Source organism: Gopherus flavomarginatus, chromosome 1 (genome assembly GCF_025201925.1).
Source record: "Gopherus flavomarginatus isolate rGopFla2 chromosome 1, rGopFla2.mat.asm, whole genome shotgun sequence".
In the NCBI taxonomy this organism is placed as follows: Eukaryota; Metazoa; Chordata; order Testudines; family Testudinidae; genus Gopherus; species Gopherus flavomarginatus.
The window spans coordinates 119,118,719-119,139,426 of NC_066617.1; the positions used below are offsets into that span (position 1 = coordinate 119,118,719).

Sequence of the window (20,708 nt, forward strand, 5' to 3'; positions counted from 1 at the left end):
GCGTCTGGACACGATACTCAGGAGTCGGGCCCAACTAGTGCATCGTCATCTGATTATTTATGTTCTGAAGATCACTTTATACATCTAAGAAAGGCAAAGAGCTGAGATTTCTACACCTTGCTCACAGGAGTTACGACCCATTTTTGCCCTTCAACTTCAGAAGGAAGCAAAGCAGCAATGGGCCTCGATCCTTCCCCTGCACAGCCGAAGGAAGCACAGCATTAACTTGCTATGGTAATGGTAGGGCACGGGGGAGGGGAGATAACACTTACTGTAGAAAACAAAAGCTCCACATAGAAGAGGGTCCAGCTTTGAGCAAGTAGGAGAGAGCTGAAAGCAAACTTAATAGGATTTGAGAAGGTAACACTGCTCAGGACTATAATGTAACTTCCCAAAGAGAGTGTAGGAAGAGAGACTCAAAGTGAAACAGGGACAGAAAATAAGCCCAACTGTTGCTTTATGGGGTGCAGGGAGTAAAAAGGGAGCCCTTTCTGAACTACAAAGTATGACCTGGCCCTCTTTTCCAAGCATGATTCTACCTGTTAGTATTAAGTGAGGAAAAACAATTCCTTTCTAGCAACGGGTTCCTATTAATGCAAGACAAATCTTCCTAAGGAAGAGCTCAATTTTGGCCTATTCGAGTAGGTTTGGTTCAGAACCCAAATCCTAGCCCATAGAGATGGGACTGAATTTCCTGAACAGAAATGAAAAGCGTTGGCTTCATTTTAACGAAGCCTTTCCAATAAGCAGAAAGGCTGTCAACTTTGTCATTCTAGTTCTTCTAGTGTTTGCAGGCTTCAGGAATTATTTTAGTTCAAAAAGAAACTAATATCAAAATCCTAGACTGTGTGGGGTGGGGTTTTCTTTCTTAATGAGACCCACAAAATCATAAGAGGTTGATAATTACAACACAGATTGCTCTTGAATTTACCACTTTACAAACAGGCAAGACTTCATGACATTTAAACATAATGTGATTCATTACAATCTTCTACCCTCTGCAAAAACACACATTTTTCCAATAGCAAGGGTCAAAACCCATTACACCCAACATGTCAGATTAGAATAAAAAGTTACCTTTCCTGACAGAGGACACACTGCTGGTCTCTTCCTTTGAGCATAACCAGAGAGTCGGTAACAGTAGTGAGGTTTACAGTAGAATTTACCTGCAGTCAGAACAAAAGGGGGAGAGAGAAGTAACAGTGAGAACACAGCAGCTCAGTCTACACAATATAACACTACCTCAGTGAGATTTACTTTGCTATCTCCACTTCCTGTGCCCGGCACTGCCCCCTCACTATGCTTGGAGACAAACAATCTGAAGTTTTAACTCAAGTCCTCCTCTCCCCCTCCCGAAACAGTGCCTATTCCATTGGGTGCCTGACAACCATTTATCCGAGATCCAATCAGCCACCAAAGCAGAGCTGAGGCCTTCGTGGTATCACACACTAACAATGCGGCAGTGTGTGAAGAACAAAGATGACATTACATGAAAAGCTGGCAGCCGCACTTTCGGGAAAATCAAGAATGAATACAACTATCAGAGAAATGGGTGTTAACTCTGAAGGGACTATGTACCATAATATACCAGAACATCTCCCAAAATAAGATATTCTACTTAAATCTCATTTCCCCAATCAACAGGCTTCATAGGACCTAGTCGAGTGCCACAGCTAGAAGCTCAGCTGAGAATAGACCTAGTTACCTTTTACTCTTATTGGGACAGTGTTGGGGAAATGGTACCCTGGCCTGAAGGTGCTGCTCCAATACAAACACTAGTATCAGGTCAGAGTGGTGGTGCTGCATGAGTTTTCCATGCAGCTCTGTCACTGCACAGCTGCCCTGAAATGCACTGCAGATTCCTCTGCTATTCCAACATAACTCTGCTAATGACTCAGTCCTGCAGTGTGACCTCGACTGTTTTACTAGTTTGGCTCCTCCTCAGTAAGAGCACCTCAATCCAAACGTGCAGCCTCCGCTACTAACCCAGTCCTGCCCTCTCCACTGTCAAGTTTTCTCTGCTTGAGTTCTGGCCAGGTTGCTCTCTGGGATACAGAAAGGAAAGGTTAGATGAATTGGGCATGTTTAGTCTAGACAAGAGAAGGTTGGGAGATGGGAAGGGAGGGAACCTGATAACAGTCTTCAAATGTGTCATGGGCTTTTATACAGAGGACAGTGATCTTTAGTTGTGCACCAAGGGTAGGACAAGACAAATCAGCTTAGTTTGCAGCAAGGAAGATTTAGGTTAGATATTAGGAAAAACTTTCTAACTATTAGGCTAGTTAATTACTGGAACAGGTTACCTAGGGAAGTTACGGAACTTTTCAAGAACAGGGTAGACAAACACCTGACAGGATGGTCTAGGTATACTTAATCCTACCTCAATGCTGGGGCAGAGAGTGGACTAGATAATCTTTTGAGCTCCCCTCCTGCCCTACATTTCTAAGATTCTGTGGAGTACCACAGAGTTCTTTTTGGACACTACTGCTCAATATACATGAAAAGCTGTTACGAAAGCAATGTTGTTTGGGTTTTAGTGCTATCAGTATGGTAAAGCCTCAGCCATCAGACCAAGATGGAGTGATCATTTGGCACAGACTGGTGCTTGGAAGATTGCTGGCAGAAGACTGAGTAAATGCTTGCTGGCAAAGGGAACAACTCGAGCAGAGGGTAGAAACTATTTCTGCTCTTGCAACTGAGGAAGGATCCTAGTTTATTTTTACTCAGACATACAAGCAGAGATTCTATTGGATAATCAGCTGCTTCTGAATGTCCAGGCTACCAGCAGTGACCAAGAATGGTCCCCCTCACTCCCCTCTGCCCCCCGCCCTCAATCTTTGAGTACTAAGAAGGCTGCTGCTATTTCTTTTATATGTGGCCTTCAAAGCTACCACTAGTCCCTTGGGTCTGACAGCCCAAGTTTGTTGTCCTTGAGGGCACATTGTAAAGGCCCATCTATGTCTTACTGGGAGGCTGGTTTGGTGATGGTTCTGAGATTTCCCCTTCCTCTTCACCCCCTAGTGGTTGAGAGACTTTGTTATTGTTGGTTGCTATAAGATCTAATAACAATTTGTTATTTCAATTATATATTGCCTGTGAAACTTGAGTTTGATACCCTTGTGGTGTTTATCCTAGCCAGTGAATTTATGGATACTATTCTCGGTCAGCAACATTGTGTGTCTAATCAGTTTCTGAAATTTGCTAAGATATTTATCTCCTAACATGCTGCAGCAGTGTATTCCAGAGCTTCATTATATGTTGTCTCAGTTTACCATTTTTGTTTTGCTCTTGTATGAAAGGGACTGATTGAGTGCCTGATTGGTCTTCTATAAACCATTCACTGCTGTTATTTTGTCTTCTTAAACAAGCCTAACATGCCATCACACTTTGTATAGAATCCTATACTGCACTCCCCCACCCACCTCTAATTAAGTTTTTTTATGCCTTTTCTCCCCTTATAGATTCATAGACTCTAGGACTGGAAGGGACTTTGAGAGGTCATCGAGTCCAGTCCCCTGCCCTCAGGGCAGTACCAAATACTGTCTAGACCATCCCTGATAGACATTTATCTAACTTACTCTTAAATATCTCCAGAGATGGAGATTCCACAACCTCCCTAGACAATTTATTCCAGTGTTTAACCACCCTGACAGTTAGGAGCTTTTTCCTAATGTCCAACCTAAACCTCCCTTGCTGCAGTTTAAGCCCATTGCTTCTTGTTCTATCCTTAGAGGCTACGGTGAACAAGTTTTCTCCCTCCTCCAGATGACACCCTTTTAGATACCTGAAAACTGCTATCATGTCCCCTCTCAGTCTTCTCTTTTCCAAACTAAACAAACTCAATTCTTTCAGCCTTCCTTCATAGGTCTTGTTCTCAAGACCCTTAATCATTCTTGTTGCTCTTCTCTGCACCCTCTCCAATTTCTTCACATCTTTCTTGAAATGTGGTGCCCAGAACTGGATACAATACTCCAGTTGAGGCCTAACCAGCACAGAGCAGAGCGGAAGAATGACTTCTCGTGTCTTGCTCACAGCATACCTTCTGGAACTCCTCACTACCGTGACTCATCTAAACTAACTCATCAGTAAGTTTTGTCACCTCTCTTACAGGTCCATCACATACAGAACACGAGACCCAGTACTGTTCTCTCGGTCACCACTTTTAACAAATCTCGCTCTGTACAGAGAATTGGTCATTTATTCCAACTCTGTGTTTCCCAATTCAGCTAGTTTCATCTATAAATAGGAACTCCTCAGCCAGCCTATGAAAAGCTAGTATTATATCCATTGGTTATAAATCTCTTATTTTATTAACTCTGGAAGAATTTTTACTAGTTGAGTTCTGATTCCCCTGGCAGAAAGTGATTTTCGTTTGTCCCTATCATGTTTTACTCACCAAAGTGTTTTAAAGCTCTGGCTTAAGAAGACTCCTCCTTTCCTGGAACTGAAGTAAGGCTCAAGGATCTATATTATTCAGGATCATCCTTACACACCTTTTTAAAGGGAAAATGCATCACTCGGGCCCCTCTTCATTTCAGGAGCTATTTTTTAAATGATAAATTACATTTTGCCAATAGTTCAGCTCTTTTGTTTTTTTTTCAAGAGCTGGCCATAAGGATACAGTCCCATATAGTCTTACCAGTTTAAATGAGAGGTGGTATTTTTGGAAGATATACTGTTACTACTCCTCACCCACCAATATTTGTAAAGTGAAGCCAGGACTGAGATCTTGAGGCCCCAGGTACAGTGAGAGTGTGTTTTTGGTGTATGAGGAAGACGACAGATAATTTCTCTTACCATCTTCAATGTCGTAGGCGTAACACGATAAGCGCAGGGTGGTGGCGCAGTATTCGCACTTGAAGCAGCTACGGTGGAAGAACTTGCCTTCAGCACTCAGCCTTTCCATCACATAGACCCGCTTGCGGCAGAAGTAACAGACATCACTGCCTCCCAAATTCTGGGGGAACTCCTTTTTGAGTGAGCCCTGGGCAGAAATAAGGCAGGACCAGTGTTATCTGTGCGCAATCTCACCTTCCTAGCAGGGTCACCTTTTCTATCTGTGGATACTGAGCTTCTGGAAGGGACCATTCTGTGACTCCACTCAGCCCTACCCAGGGCACCAAGCAGACAACTGCCACCTAGAGACAATAACTAACCTTCAAGTTCAGAGAGAAAGGCCTGGGTTTCAGTTCCTACCTATATAAATCAGGAGAAAATTACAGCTTCCAGCTCCTTGGATAAGAGAGCTAACGGTCTCACAAGAGGCTATTAATGCTGCCCTGGAGACAGTTGACTGAAGAAGGTGTAAGATGGACATCCTCCCTAAGTCAGCTGGGAGGGTTACTTCTGGAATGCTCCTAACCCTGCCTGTATTCACTTGAAAGAGACTGAGGGCTAGTCTTGAAACCAAGATTTTCAAACTGCAGCTCACCACACTAACTGCCAGAAACATCAGAATCCCTTGAGCAACCTCTTAGCCCTACATTTCAGTCTCCCTGAGACTTGTGAAGAAAGAAGTTTTCTCCAGGGACCCTGCAATCCAGAATAGCCTGACTGGAACAAACACAGCTCTATGCATTTGAGAGTCAGGACTTCTCACTCTCTCAACTTGGTATCCCCGGTCCAAGGATATTGGCAGTAGATTAAGACAGACTTTGCAAGGAAAACAGAGTGAGGGCTGGGGAAGAAATGAAGTCCAACTATAAAAGTTATTACAACGTATTACTAGCTCCTTTCAAGACAACTAAAGATTCAAATCACTACAGATCTACAGAACTTCTAATCACAAACACGTATCATCTTCTGTACATCATTCTCTTACCAGTTCCTTCTTGTCTAGAAGGGTTTTGGGCTGTTCTTTCCTTTGAAGCTGATTGGCTATCTGCTCAGCCAATGAGCTCACTCCGCCTGTGTACATCTTTATATACTTCTACCAGATGGGGGGGACAAAACAGCAGGGAAGCGAGGAAAGAAAAACTCAAATTAAAAAGATGACAAAAACAGTAAAAGAGTAAGTGATGAAAAGGTGCAGAGCGGTCAAACCATGCCAAGACAGTGGAGAACACAGAGTGATTATGTAGTAACAGCAGAATCAGTATCATCAGTGATCACCAGCACAGCCCGGCACTAACTGTAACAGTAACTGAAAAAAGGAGGGAAGTTTGAAATTGGTAACGCTACGAGATTAGAAGTATGTTCTTTCTTCTTTGCTCTGAGGAGATTTTGCATATGAGTGACCTGAACATTTGCTTTCGTCTGAGAGGAAACAAAGCTAGGATAGATTTTAGCTTCCAGGTAAGAGGGACAATGGGAAAAGGGTAGAGAAAAGGCATTTCATAAAGTTTAAATTCAAAGAACTGTTCACAGGAGTACTTAGCAAAAGGAAGCAAGTGGTTTCCAGGAAGAAGAATCCCTCAAGCTCAAACTGAGTCACAGCGATTCCTAAAAATCTGTAATTCCTCCACTGCTGCCAGAGTGCCTGTTCACAGTACGCAAAGGGGTTCTGGAGTTTATCTGGAAGATGTGAGGGGGACACTGATCCAACACATTAGATTTGTATCTGTGTATACCTGGCACAAAATGTGCTCAGCTGTGCACACCAGCTTTGCCCATAGGCTGTTCTCTCAAGGGTATTTTGCCTGGCTCTGTAACTCTGAGCATCTGGATCAAACTAAGTTGCAACAAACCTTTTAATTTGGGTAGTCAGGAATCCAGGCAGTTTGGTTCTTGACTCAGGGAGTGAGACCCCAAAGGAGAGTTTTACAGTTTGTTTTCTAGCTGAGGTTGGACAGTGCAGGAAGGCCAGTAGAGTTATACAAGAAACATCCAGGACATTTGGCAGTAATTAAGTGGTTAAGGAAATAAAAATTTTTATGGAAAGGCAATCCTATCACAAGTACCACGTGTCTAAATACAGCAGCAGGCCAGGCAGTGTCACTTATTCAGATTAGGGAGTGGGTTTTTTTGTTTTTTTGTTTTTGTTTTTTTTGTTAATGTTTCTCTGACTTACAAACAGAAAGCATTGCTGGAGTCTCATCAGTAACGTAGAACTGACTCAGCCTTCCATATTCAGCCCTCTGGCTTCTTACAAGTGCAACATTCCTGGGATACACTACTCTGAAGCAATTAACTTTTTACAACCCAGAAATTCCTTTACTTATTCTGCAGGGTTCCTATACTACATGCTCAGAAGTATCCCTGTGTAAACCATGGCTAAAAAATTCACAGTACAAGAGGATTCTGGTTGTCCCCGTGGAACGCAGAGCTTTATGACCCTCAACTCTTGTCATGGAAACCAAGCGATTCCCTTCCCTTCTACATTTCTGTGCAAAGTTCAGTGCTCACAAAATTAGAGAAGAGAGAGATTTTACAGAATCATGACACAGATTATTGCTATGATCTGTAAAATAGTATTTTACAAAATGTTATGAACTCTCATAGTCTGTTCTTGGATTTCATGGCTGTGATTATCAGCCATTTACTGATGGTTGTATCTTCACATGTTTGTGAGCATGGTAGCATCAGGAAACACTAAAGAGTTTGAAACCCAACATTTTAGGAGGATTTCCTAAAGAATGAGCCTGGAAAAGCCAGGGCCAGGATCAGACAATTTATCAAGTAATAACTCCATAACCTACAGGTCACTGCAGTGTACGAGCATTCATTACTGCCCTGTAGCACTGCCTGCTATTTCACTCTTTCCTTGACTCCACCCAATATACACAGAGCTCAGCTAATACACATGCCTAAACTGTGTGTGTGATCTGAACATTGTTACTCATGTCCTTCCTCTTCCCTCCCGCTCCTACTGTTTGTTACCCTCATGCATCACAGCTTGTCTAATATTAGACTGTCAGTGGAGCTGGCTGGAAGGCTTCCCTCCCCCTCCCCCGCAACAAATGGAAAACTGACTTTTTGTCAAAATCCAGCAACTGAAAATTGTTGGTAGACAGGTTTCCCTTTCTCTGTCAAAATCCCATCAACATGTCGCAGGTTGTAATTTTTGAGCCATGGAAAGGAGGCCTTTTTTTGTGAAAAAATCCACTGATTTTAAGCCCCAATTTTCCATCAAAAAGTTTTAATGGAAAATTTTCAACCAGCCCTAATTGTAAACAATTTGGGAGTGAAGTTTTCTTTCTATTTGTACTGTGAGTTGCTCAGCACGCAGTGGGTGCTCTCAACCAACACAGGTACAATGACAATCTTGCCCTGCAACACCTATGATATTTCACTTACTGGCTTCTCTTGGGCAGTGACTTTCAAACCATATGGCATTTTGTGACGTGGATATATATGTCCTCTATACACTAGAAGACCAACCGAATTCCTCTTGCTTGTACTATGAATGCCTGCCATTTTAAATTTCCACTAGCTTTTTCAGCAAGCCAGAAGTGATTTTCCTCCAGTCTTCCTGCTCTCTCCCCATAAATATATACACATAAAACCATGCTGCAGTTTGGCTCAAGCCCTCAAAGGGAAGCAACAAACATGAAAAAAGCTTTTATGCCCCTGTAGATTATTCCACAGCCAGAAGAATTCAAGTGCTGGAAAAAGCTGATTTGAGGCTACTTAAGACCTCAAATCAGACTCACCAGAAGTTTTTTCATTTAACTTTAAGCATGTTTTGCTCCAATTGGCTGTATGGCTTGGAATAATCAAGATATGCCACAGGCTGCCTCTGGCTTTTCCCATGTGCACATGTGTATGTACACTGCATTCAGCCACATCCAGGCAATGAAGCGTCACAAGCCTAGATCCCTCTTGTGGCACATCCTCTGCTGGTGGGAGATGGGTGAGGCAGTGGGTACAGCTGAGTGCAGCTTGCAAGGCCCAGGCCATGCTACCTGTCGGAGAGAGTCAGATGAGGGTGAAGAAGGGCGGTTGGTAGTGCGGAGGCTAAGGGAGCGCTCCCACTGGTCAACAAAGAATCGACGAGACGGTTCAGTCTCTGGCTAAAAAATAAAATACATTGAGAAAATCAAGAAGGAATATGGACAAAAAGACAAAACAAAAAGATCACAAACGAACCTTTAAGTAGAGTCAGGCAGGTGACCATCTGCCTTACCTCCTCCCTTTCCTCAACTGAAGAAAAGTTGTGCACCAAATGCCCTTCGTTGCTATTTAAATTCATTTCCTCTCCTCCCTCAATGTTACTTTGGAAGCAGTTGTCCACCCGCACAGAAGCCCCACATCCTGTGCACTGTTGTCTCCTGCAATGCAGCCAGATAAACCATTCATGCAGATCTCAAGCCCATCTCTGGTGCTCCTCCTACTCTGTCCAATTGCAATCTGTGTGACAGCCTTAGGCAGGAGGAGTATATGAGAGACAACTTTGCAATGTAGTTCATATTTCAGGGGAAGGGGAGACCCCTTCCCAGTTTTTAACTACAAAGGCCTAAGAACCTTGCCTTCTTGGGGGTGGGGAGTGAAGGAAACCACCTCACATCCCCAGCCTTCAGCATCCTCACTGCTATGATGGAAGTGCCAACACTAAAGAATCAGGAGTGAATTTCATCCTATAATCCACTCAAAGCAGGTGCTTTAATTTCAGATCATTTTGCTCATCCTCCATATGCATGTTCTATTAAATGGCAACAAACAAGAAGATAAATGATCTGAAACAGAACGTAATGAGCTGTGACAACATTCTCTGTCCTCCAACCAGGAGACTGGGCAAGGTGCAGGGCAGAAAACCACGTATAGTCTTCCCCTAACACATGCATAGTGATCATTCCCGCCCCTCCCCTGACATTCTCCCAAGAGGGGCATCGCCCCACTTCACTTCACTTGCTACTGGCTGAAGCTAACATAGTCCTGGCCTTGAGAGCCAAACATAGCCTAAATGAAAGAACCAGTGTGAAGCATGAGCACTAGTTCCTCTTCTGCCCTTGCTTACCATATGGCCCAGGCACAATTCCCAGTCTGAGAATCCATATACCTCTGAAACAGCTTCTCCATAGCACAACTCAGAAATCACTATATCAGCATGCATCTCTCAAGCCACCCAGCCTTCCCTGGTTCATTAGCACCAGCTGCTAAGAAGCACCTCAAGTAAATATGCAGAACACAATAATTAAAAGCACTGAGGTCAAGTAATTTTAGTCCAAATTGTAAGCTACTATTATTATCTGGTGAGAAAATGTTCTGCAAATTCCAAATAGTTGAACTTAAAAAAAAAAAAAAATCCACCGCTGTGAAAAAGGAAAAAAAAAATCACAGCTATTTTAAACCTTTTTTAAGGTTTTAGACATTAATGCAAAGTTTGAAAATGCATCTGACACACATTAGCCTAAGGACTAAGCCCATTAGGCCAGGTGAAAAATAGCTGTGCTTCCCCAGCTCCTATAACGTAAAATCTTTAAAACAGTTGTGTCCTTTTTACTTGAGGACGCTATACTGCATTGACCTCAGCCATCAAATTTGTATTTAATACTGTTTAAATGGTGCAATTTATTAAATCTCTTGTTTTTGTTAAATCTTCTCTCCCTTCTTCCCTATTTCTTTTCTTAATATACTGCATCATGGTGCAGTGTCTGTTTCCTCTTCTTCTCCTCTCCACATTATCCCTTTCCCTACATCATGCTCTGTGCTTCTTCCTTCCCTTTCTTCTACATCCTCACAAAAAAAAATTATCACTGTATTAACAGGAAAGAGAAACAGGGACTAATCCCATTCATCTCTTCTACCCACCCAGTGAGCCTGAAAACAATACCAGACACCTAACAGCCAGAGGGCTAAACCTGATAGTCACAGACAAATACAAAATATACGACAGGTGTATTTTCGCCAACGTGCAATTTGACTTCAGCTGCTGAAATCCAGGTGAGGATGCTGTCCTCGGATCATGCTTGGCATCTTCCGTTATATCAACCTTCAGCTAGTAGGTGCTAATAAATCTGAAAGTGACTTCTCCCCCAGTTTTCCATGGCAGCCACAGTTTGAATCTTCCTCCACGGTGGTTGCCTCTGCTGCTGATTACAGCTCCCCCAAGGAGCAGCAGTCTGAAATTGACCTGATTCTTGCAAATTTCACTCTGAGGCAGCTTGGGAAAGCTGTGACCAGTAGCAGAAGCCCTGGAGCTCTTTGTAGGCTTAAGAAGACACCACTGGATCATCTTATACTCAGCTCATGTTTGAGATGTTAGTTCACATCCATGAGTGCTAGAAAACTGATTAAAAAAGAAAGTCTAGATTCTGCAGAAGTAGATGGCATTTGCCCCCAAAAAGCTTCCTACCTTGCCAAAAAGTATTGGTGAAGACCTCCCAGGTGTGACTGTGTATGCGTTGTTGTTGGGATGGTAGCGTGTATGCGGGGAGGCTGGAGACCAGAGAAGCTACTGTCCCAAGTGTCAGGATCCCACAGGTCAGAGAAGACAGGTGGGTGAGAGCAGAAAAATAACTTTTAAATTTGTGGTAGAAGCAGAGAGAGAAACTGCACACACTGCCAGCTTTACTGCTGGAAACAGTATTACTGGAAGCATGGGCACAAAACTGGCTCCCTTAAGAGCCATGGACTAGTGCCTGAAAAAGGAAATGTGAATGTTTCCACCCCGAAAAGCAAATGGACGGTGCAGCCCAGCAATTCTCTCTGTACTAGCAGAGGGTCACTGCATGACTTGAGCAGAGCTAGTGACCAGCACTGCCCTGAAGCTTGGGCGTAGATCATCCTTGTCAATTGTATTCTACTTATGAAACTGCACATGCTATGCATCTTCAATAAGTAAGAAAAGAGTTAAGAATTGGCAGGGAAAGAAGTGGAGTAAAAAACTGCTCAAAACAAGAGCTGATTATGGTGTCTTTAATGTGGTGGTGTAAAGTAACAGTCAGTACACTCCTCTATCTTGCTGACCCCAGCAGTCACCCCTTACCCAATTCTCTTACAAACAGATACAGACTGCCAGAGCGGGCTGTAGTCACCTGATGCCTGATTGTCGGCCTCGGCTCCAGGAGGGCAGCCAGTTGACATGCCCTCTGCTCAACATTCAGTGCTTGCTCAGGCACTTGGTCACCAAAAAAAACCTGAGGAGATCTCTGTGGGATAAGTAACGGAGGAGGAAATAAACAAAAAGAGGAGAAAAATAACCCCAAAAAGGAACAGAAGCAAAGCTCACGACAAGGCCAATGCCAGACAAAAGGCATGAAAGCCCGCATGCAGAAGAGAAAAGCAAGAAGGGCTCCCAGATGAAGACTCCTTCCTCTCTTCCAGTTGAGACCCAACACGTACTGCAATCTGCACTAGCAAAGCTCTGGATTCAGCCTCTCTAGGCTAGAAAGGAACAGCTGAATTAGACAGTCATTCACAACTCACTGTCTGCAGACAAAACCAAGCCAGTGCACAGTTTCTGTCCGGCATTCTCGTTCAAGGTAAGTTCGCCACTAACCAATAGGCTTAGCTAGGGTCCAATAGCAGCTCCGGCATTGGCACTTACCTCATCCCAGTTCTTTTGTTTAAAGGATTTTCTTTACTCAGATTTCCAGACCTAGACATGACTGTACTCCTCACACTTTGTGTACAGAAATACTCATTTTGGGGTAGTGCAGTCCAGTTCTGGCAGAGCTAAGCTCCCAGCAATGCCCTCCTAAAAGCGCCTTTAAAATACTGGGATATAGAAAGTTAGGTGAATGTAGGGCTTGTGAAAACTAAGGGACCCAGCAGCACTGGCTAGAGTCAGGTATAATGCAAAGTTTGCCCCAGCACCTCCACTACACTAACCGTCCTATTGCACTTCACCCTCCAACACAGCTCTGGCAACAGGTCACGACTCTCACATGCCACCCTCCTTGCTATTCTAGGCCTTGGCACTGCTTGAACTGATTTTGCTAGTCTGTTGTACAGTGAGCTTTTGAGATACTGAAAAATACTGACTAGAGATGGCCAACACATCCACATGTATGCACTTCTATCTAGATGGATGGGGCAGTAAGCCAGAGTATCATGCAGTTCCCAGTAAGTTACTTTACTTGGGGGATGAACAGCAAACTGAATGGGAAGTATAAACATCTGTATGCTACCTACAGGAGGCTCAGTCTGTTGAGATAATCCCAAACAGATGACTATGTTGTCTGCCAGATGAAATGCGCTATGACAACAGGCAGACAAGGTGGGCGAGGTAATATTTTTTATTGAACCAACTTCTGCTGGTGAGAGAGACAAGCTTTTGAGACCAATGAAAGACATTACCTCATCTACCTGCTCTCTCTAATATCCTGGAACCCACACAGCTATAACTACACTGCCTACAGCTATAACAACAGAGCACATAACTGTGCTCACAGACAGTTACCAATTGTGCTCTTTTCCCATTTAAACACATTAACCAATCTCACTCTTTCTATTTTAAGCAGCTTGTCAGCCCAATTCACTCCCTCTTACTATACAGTACCATTTTTACAAAAGTAAAACTAATGCCTGTTACAAAACTGGGGGTTCCTGTGTTGCTGCAGACAAGCTTGTTAAGCTTCTGATGGCAATCCAAAAACATGCCACCCTCCTGACAGGTGCATGAGACTGCTGAAGAGGACATACTTTGGAAGCCATGACAGTTTGCTGCTGGCTCCCAGTTACTATTTAACTTAACTTACCAACTTCAAGAGGCAGCTGATTGGTTAATCTGAACCCAGATCTTTCAACTGTCTAGTCCCCCTTCCTCATATACTTTAAACCTCCTTTCACTCTTCCCATTGACAGCAGAACATTTCATTAGGAAGAAGGCTTCCTATCCTCCGCAGTAAAGCCACTTCCTCCTCCTTCCTTGTAAGCTGGCATTCAGAAGGCAGGTTGGAATGCCAGCTGTTTAATTAATCAGAAAGCAGCCATGGAAACAATGCAACCAGTGCTGGTGAGTGGACCCAAAATGTAACCCTTCCTATTCTGTGACAGCCATGGCACACTATTAAAGAGAAGTGAGAGAGAGAGAAGAATGGGGGGAGCTGGAGCTGATCTACAGCAAAATAAAAGCACAGAGCAAACGGTCAGCCTCCGTGAATGCTTGTTAAGCAAGTAGTTATGTAAACACCCCACAAAAATAATCATTCCTAACACTTTCAGCAGCTCCAGTGTGTTAATAGCAGTCCAGAAATAACTGTGCTTCCCCCTCCCCACACAACACTGCCCTTGAATATTGCACACACCCCACCGCTGCATGTGCGTCAACACCATCCATGCCATTTGCTCATGCTTTTACCCTTTCCTGTCTGGGACTCTGCTCCCCAGGGGGGTCAGCACCAGGCTCCCTGTTTGTCTGTGGGCAATAAAGGATAAGCTTTAAAACAATCACAGTCCAAGTTCTCACTCTGGACATGTTCCATTTGATTCATCCTACAATGCAGGCAGAAAAGAGACCATCATGCAGAGACTAGAATTTTTAAAACTGTCATCAACCACTTAGATCTTCGGAGGAGAAGGGGGGGCGAAAAGTGTGGTGAATCAGTACACACGTCTATATTGGGATATTAGATCAATTAACAAGTATACATTACTACCCAAAGAACTGGCATCAGCATGGGTAAGGTAATAGGAACACTCAGTACACCTCACACAGTGACGTTAGATCAGATGGAAAGTTTAAAAGGAGAGGTGGCAGAATTAATGTGTCAGAGGTGTAGAGAGACAGTTTTCAAAAGGCAGCAGGTTAACAAGAATGCAGGCTAGAGTGAAACAGCATTGTAGGGGCCAAACAACCTCAGGAAGAAAGGATATTTTGAGTGAAAGCTATTGCCCTCAAAACTGAATCCCCAAACTGAGTATTCATATCTGCTTTATTCTGTAACAAAGGGGTAAATGGTCCTCAGACCAAAGGGAGGAAGCAGAGAGAGTTTTCTAATTTTGCTTGAGTAACGTCACTATTACGTTAAGGATCTGATTTACAGATCATAGTGGTCATGAAAAGCCACAGATCAGACTTAAATATCTGCCCTTTGCTCATTCTGCTATGTCTAATTGCTGCAGCACACAGAACACGTCTCCTCTCAATTTTCAGGTGCACAAGGGAAATAAGCCGACCCACAGAAACAAATGTTCAGAATTTAGCTTTACAATTCCTATCAATGTTAGGGAATCACAGACTTGCATCCACATGCTCCTCACATTAGGAAAGGAAGGAGGCTTAAAAAAAATACAACTCAAAGAAGTACTGTCCATATATGAGCTGACAAAGGACAAATGTCTCACAGCATTTTTAGATCTATTTAACCAGAAGGCCAACAAATCCATGTGTCTGTACTTTGAGGTGCAGCTTTTATAATCTGTACCTAGTGTAAGTGTAACTGCTCTATCTGTACTACAAATCTGTATTCAGACACACTGAACTCAAGCTGCTGGAAGGAGCAGAAGAGGAGTAAGCTGCACAAATGCCTGCCACTTAAACTATCACAAAAGTACCTCATACAAGAGCCCCAGAAAAAGACTCCCAAGACCCAGGAGGGAAAATGCCCACCCGCATCTGTTTAAATGAGGAATGTGGATGGAGACAGAGGACTACTAGAAGGGCAGGAAAGCAGCAGCCTCAAATGAATACCCGACTTCATTCCCCACCGTGCCCCAGCCAGGCAAGCCTCTCTTTTGGAGAAACTGCCTCAGAATGGTGAGCAACCTAAGGGTAATAATGGGTCAGATTTTTCCCTCAGACATGAACATACATATCTCATGACTGCAATGGGAGTTGTGCATGTGCATTTAAAGGCAGAATCTGGCCCTAATATTTTGTATTTCAAAACTCTCCTCTGCAACACAAACTTGAAAATGACAGCTATAGAAAAATCAAGCCGGAACAAAAATGCCCAAAATCTCTACTGTGCCAAAAAAATCAGTATTAGTATAGATTTTTATATGCTATATTCAGTGTCTAGTTGTGCTACTAACCTAGGAGGTCCAAGAAGGCCCACCCATGTGGGTAAAGAAAATTTAAAATTTATAAACAGAGGAGACATTTAGTCATTGATTTAGCGACTTGTGCAAGCAGGAAGGAAGAGGAGAGAGCAGGAGAGAGCATGCAGAGTGAATCACCTGCTGGCTGGGATACCATGGAGAGGAAGGTGGAGAAGAGGAAGGAGAGAGCATGATCACTTTTTTAGGGCAGGTCCGTGAACGCTCCTTAGTCCTCAGCTTTATTTAAAACAGAGGGGAAAAAAGAAAGAGCAATAATAATAATAATAATAAAACTAAAGAAAATATTACAACAGTCTTTGGTGAGGCAGGGCGCAGCCTCAGAAGTGCATCTTCTGGGGAACCCTGACCCCAATCCCACCTCTCTCAAATAACCTAGAGCAGGAGTGGGCAAACTTTTTGGCCCGAGGGTCACATCTGAGTATAGAAAGTACATGGCAGGTCTGTAGGCTCCGACTGGGGTACAGGCTCTGAGGTAGGGCTGGGGGGTGAGAGGTTTGGGAGTAGGAGGGTGCTCTGGGCTGGGACCAAGGGATTTGGAGGGGAGGGGCTGGGGCATAGGGGGTAGGGTGAGGGCTCCGGCTGGGAATGCGGGGTTTGGGGTACAGGAGGATGTTCCAAGCTGGGACCGAGGGGTTTGGAGGATGAGGGGAGGATCAGACATGGGGGAGGGGGTTGGGGCACAGTGGGGTGGCTCAACGGTGCAGGCTCCAGGCACCACTTACCTCAAGTGGCTCCCAGAAGCAGTGGCATGTCCCCCCTGCCCTCTGGCTCCTACGCGGACACAAGGCCAAACATCTCTGCTGCACACACGTCCACAGGCGCCGCCCCTGCTGCTCCCATTGGCCGCAGTTTCTGGTCAATGGGAGTTGCGGGGGCGGCATTTGGGGCAGGAATAGCATGCGGAGTGGAGCCCCCTGGCTGCCCCAACGTGTAGGAGCCGGAGGGGGAACATGCTGCTGCTTCCAGGAGCCATGCAGAGCAGCTCTTGACCCTACTCCCCAGCTGGAGCGCCAGAGCGTGGCAAGCCCCAGACCTCGCTCCCCAGCAGGAGCTCAAGGGCCAGATTAAAACAGCTGGCGGGCTGGATCCTGCCTATGGGCCGTAGTTTGCCCTCCCTTGACCTACAGCCACTATTTGTTCTGTAGCAGCTTTAAGCCTTCCACTGAGATTCAAAACCTGGAGTTATCGAAGGTCAGTCGGACAGATGCTTCTAAAGGCAGCCACTAAACATGCTATTCACTGTCAATAATCAATATCTTTGCTTTACAGCCTCACCCTCAGCTAGTGGTGAGGCTGCAAAGAAGTGTACGACTTCGTGCTCTATAAAGCACAAATCATCTCTTCTCCAGGCTGCCATGGAACGCTTAACAATATCCATCCTGTTCACCTAAATTACACATGCCCAATGTGCAGCAGCAACATGATTCAAGTCCTATCAGTAACAACGTTCTGCTCTCATCTTCAACACCCCCCGCCCAGACCTCACATAAAGTAATAAAGCTCTGGGATGCTTATCAGAAAATAATACAGTGAAGTGCAGGAATTAAGATGCAGAAGTAATTTGGCTAATCTGAACATGACATAAATGCATTTCTCTTTCCTTCGTTTCTCTGGTGTGCTTCGTTTTATACTAATTTTTTTTTAAAATACTGCTTTTCACCTTTGTTTTACATGCCACAGCACATTCCTGGTTTATATGTTCTCTCCATGTACCCCTTTTTAGATCTCCTAGTTTCCCATCTTCCTGTGGCTGCCTTCCCTAATACATCTGAAATAGGGGCCCTGCTCAAAAAGGTATCTGCAACATCTAACTTGTGAATTTTGATGTCTGGAGGGAAAGGCTGTGTATGTGTCCCCTGCTAAGTAGCAAAATATCACACAGTGGCACCAGACAGAATCCATAAAGTGGACACATTCCTGTTCCAGTCCTCTAGCAGGATGCATTTCTGAGAATACAAAGGCAAAGATAGTTTGGCAAGGGAAAAAGAGACTGTCATCAAATTTCAATAGAAATGTAAGTGTTAGATACAATAAATCAAGTCACATGGCAATAATATGGCAACACCATCAGCTCTGCTACTAGTAATTAATGTGTCACTGCAATGCCACAGGGAGGGGTAAGGAGGAGGGACCAATCGTGTATGGAGTTCATCCTTTATAACCATCAAGACATAGTAACAAAGAAAAATTAAATTTGCTTCAGAACAGTCTTGGCCAGGACTCCACTCTTCCTCAGGGTCCTGTCTTACTACTTTCTAACAAAGAAACTTCATGCACCTCAACCTGCTTGACACTGCTGGCCAATAAGGCCTGTCAATCACAGAGCAGAGTAGAAATCTGGCCTTATGCTGCAGAGTGAGTACTGCTAACGTGGTTCCCCTGACATCAGTAGGTCAGAGACCAGTGAAGATGCAGCTTTTCTATCAACAATTCAGACCACTTCTCATTGGCTGGTTTTCTCTCTTCCATCTACTCCCGCTGCTCTTGCAGTAGGTTTTCCTCTGCCTTGTAACTTCAGGATGCAGGACCAGACCTGCCAGTCAGTGAGATGGAGATTGGTTCACTATTATGGAAGGCTCTCCAGTTTACTCTGCCTATTGGTAAGGGCACTAGATCACCCATTTTCCCTCAGTTATAAGAATCCTACTTTGCCCTCATATTTGTCCCCTATTCACAGCAAGGCACATCTGCCACCCAGTTTATCTCAGGCAGAATCAAGCACAAAGAGATGCCATGTGTGAGCTCCTCTGCAACCGTGCCACATGAAAAAATTCTGCCTCTTCTATATCCATGAGCAGCTCCTTCTAGGAAGCACAGTCTCCTCTAACAAGCCCATCAGCAGAAACATTATTCCAAACAGCAGCTCTAGCACCAGCTGCTGGCAACTTGGTGCCAACCTCAGTATGGAACCTGTGACTGAGGAAACAGCACCTCAGCTGGAGTTCCCAGCAATGCCACAGAGCGCAGCTCCAGCACTGGTGTAACCATCTGTCAGCTACCTGTGCTTGCTGCTCCCCTCTAACAGCAGCAGGATATCTCAGCAGCAAGTCCAAGTGCTGTTTCAGAGACAGCCTCCTACAGCAGAAACGCCTGCAAGCTGGCTACTGAACATCATGGAGGGATCCAGCTGGTCTCCTGATGGCCAGTGTCTCAGCCACCACAGCAGCTGACTAAAGAGTGCCAACAGCTATTCTTTGATCTCCCAAGTCACCACCGAGAGAACTCTCCTGCAAAAGCAGTCCACGGGCTATTGGCACTCAAATAAGCAACTGGGTCACTTTGCTTCCTCAGGCCAGCCATTCCCTCTGTCCCCAACTTCTGGAGTAGACACTGCAGAGACATTCTCTTTGACCCAACTGTGCCCTGAAGATTTTGCCCCCACGGAGCTCAAATTCCTGTTGTCCTTCTCCACCTCAATTACCCAGCATGGAAAACACAGCAAAATCCAGCACAAAAGCTGAATCTTCCCACCAGGTCATTATGAAGTCTATCCAAGAAAAGGCCAGCAAAAGTTGAGCACCTAATCTAGGAGGGGCCTTAGGGGCAGTGTCTACACTACGTAGTTTTGTAGACCACACTCGGACTACTTCTATGTTATTTAAATCTACTGAAAAACAGTTTTAATAGTCAATGGCAAAAACAGGTCCAGCCAAAGACTTGCACTACATTACTACCTACCCTAGGGCTACCATCAGCACCAACACCAGCTCAGCTGTACAAATGGTAACAATGGTTTTTATTTGGTTTGTTTTTTTAATTTCCTAGTGCAGACAAAGCCTTAGTGAGAGTGACTCCCTTGCCTCACTCAGAATCCCCACCTGTCTGGTGAGGAGAAAATCTTAATCAAACTAGGAAGGCAAAGGCAGTCCGGCCTCCCCTGCTTAGCCACAAAAGAAACAGGGTAAGGATACCACTCTCACCTGAATCTCTCGTATTGCCAGACCTCACTTATCCTTCCCTGTATAAAGGGTAAAATCTAGAGTCTTGGTGGTTAAAATTCAAAAGGCAGAAAAAGTGCCTTAAGGTTGCAGGGACTCAAAATCTCATCCAAGTGCTAAAACACAAATCTTCATCTTCCTCTCTTGTGAAAGGCAAATAGTGCATTTCGGACCCAGTTTTACTTGGTTGTGTAGCACAAGGAAGGCTAATCGAATGGCATGGAGCTGTAGCCAGTTTATGCTCCTCTTCTCTTCTCTCTGAGACTCTCTCTCTCTCCTGTACCAGGTTATGTGAAAGATTCCCAAAGGCTGGAATCCACATTAATGATGAGCCTGTCCAGTTACCTCATTGGGTGTCTGAAACTACTCTTGGTTGTCCACAGGACTAGGAAAGAGAGGCCTTCCAAAGAGAGAGCTCTCTTTTCAGTGGAGGTGATCATGACCTTTTGAGGGATGGGATAGCAGGAATCATGGAAGCAAGCAGAGGCAGGACATCTCTACATACCAGCACACTGACGAAGCTTACTAACACTGTGAAAGACAGAGGCTCTTAGCAGACCTCTTCACAGTGTAGAATATCCTTTATTTGGTTCTCCTTTTGAGAAAAGGCTGGCGCAGCATGGTTTTGATCATGGTACATGACTCCAAAATGCTGGATTGTTTGAGTTGGGGTAAGCTTTTATTTTTGTTCTTATTTTTTAATAGAGCTCACCATGAATCCACAGACTTGGAGGAAGTGAGCCAAACTCTTCTTCCTCCTGTCTCAAAAGTGCGCTTTCATTACATTGTGACTAGAAACAGACAGAAGTAAATCCCTTTCTCTGAGTGCTGCCATCAAAACCATGCTTTTATGACTACCCTCACAGAGACAATGAGGCCACTTTT

At 44.3% G+C, this 20,708-nt stretch overlaps 1 protein-coding gene across 1 annotated transcript in view; it reads right to left on the minus strand.

The window, feature by feature from the left end:
- MICAL3 (microtubule associated monooxygenase, calponin and LIM domain containing 3) overlaps nucleotides 1–20,708 on the minus strand; it is a 171,057-nt gene that overhangs the window by 100,708 nt on the left and 49,641 nt on the right. Inside the window, exons 18-24 of the mRNA XM_050920677.1 lie at nucleotides 16,003–16,101; nucleotides 14,183–14,239; nucleotides 11,916–12,029; nucleotides 8,844–8,951; nucleotides 5,822–5,929; nucleotides 4,798–4,984; nucleotides 1,078–1,166 (exon numbers count right to left, since the gene is read on the minus strand). Coding sequence (XP_050776634.1) covers nucleotides 1,078–1,166; nucleotides 4,798–4,984; nucleotides 5,822–5,929; nucleotides 8,844–8,951; nucleotides 11,916–12,029; nucleotides 14,183–14,239; nucleotides 16,003–16,101 — 762 coding nt within the window. The remainder of the gene's footprint in view (nucleotides 1–1,077; nucleotides 1,167–4,797; nucleotides 4,985–5,821; nucleotides 5,930–8,843; nucleotides 8,952–11,915; nucleotides 12,030–14,182; nucleotides 14,240–16,002; nucleotides 16,102–20,708) is intronic.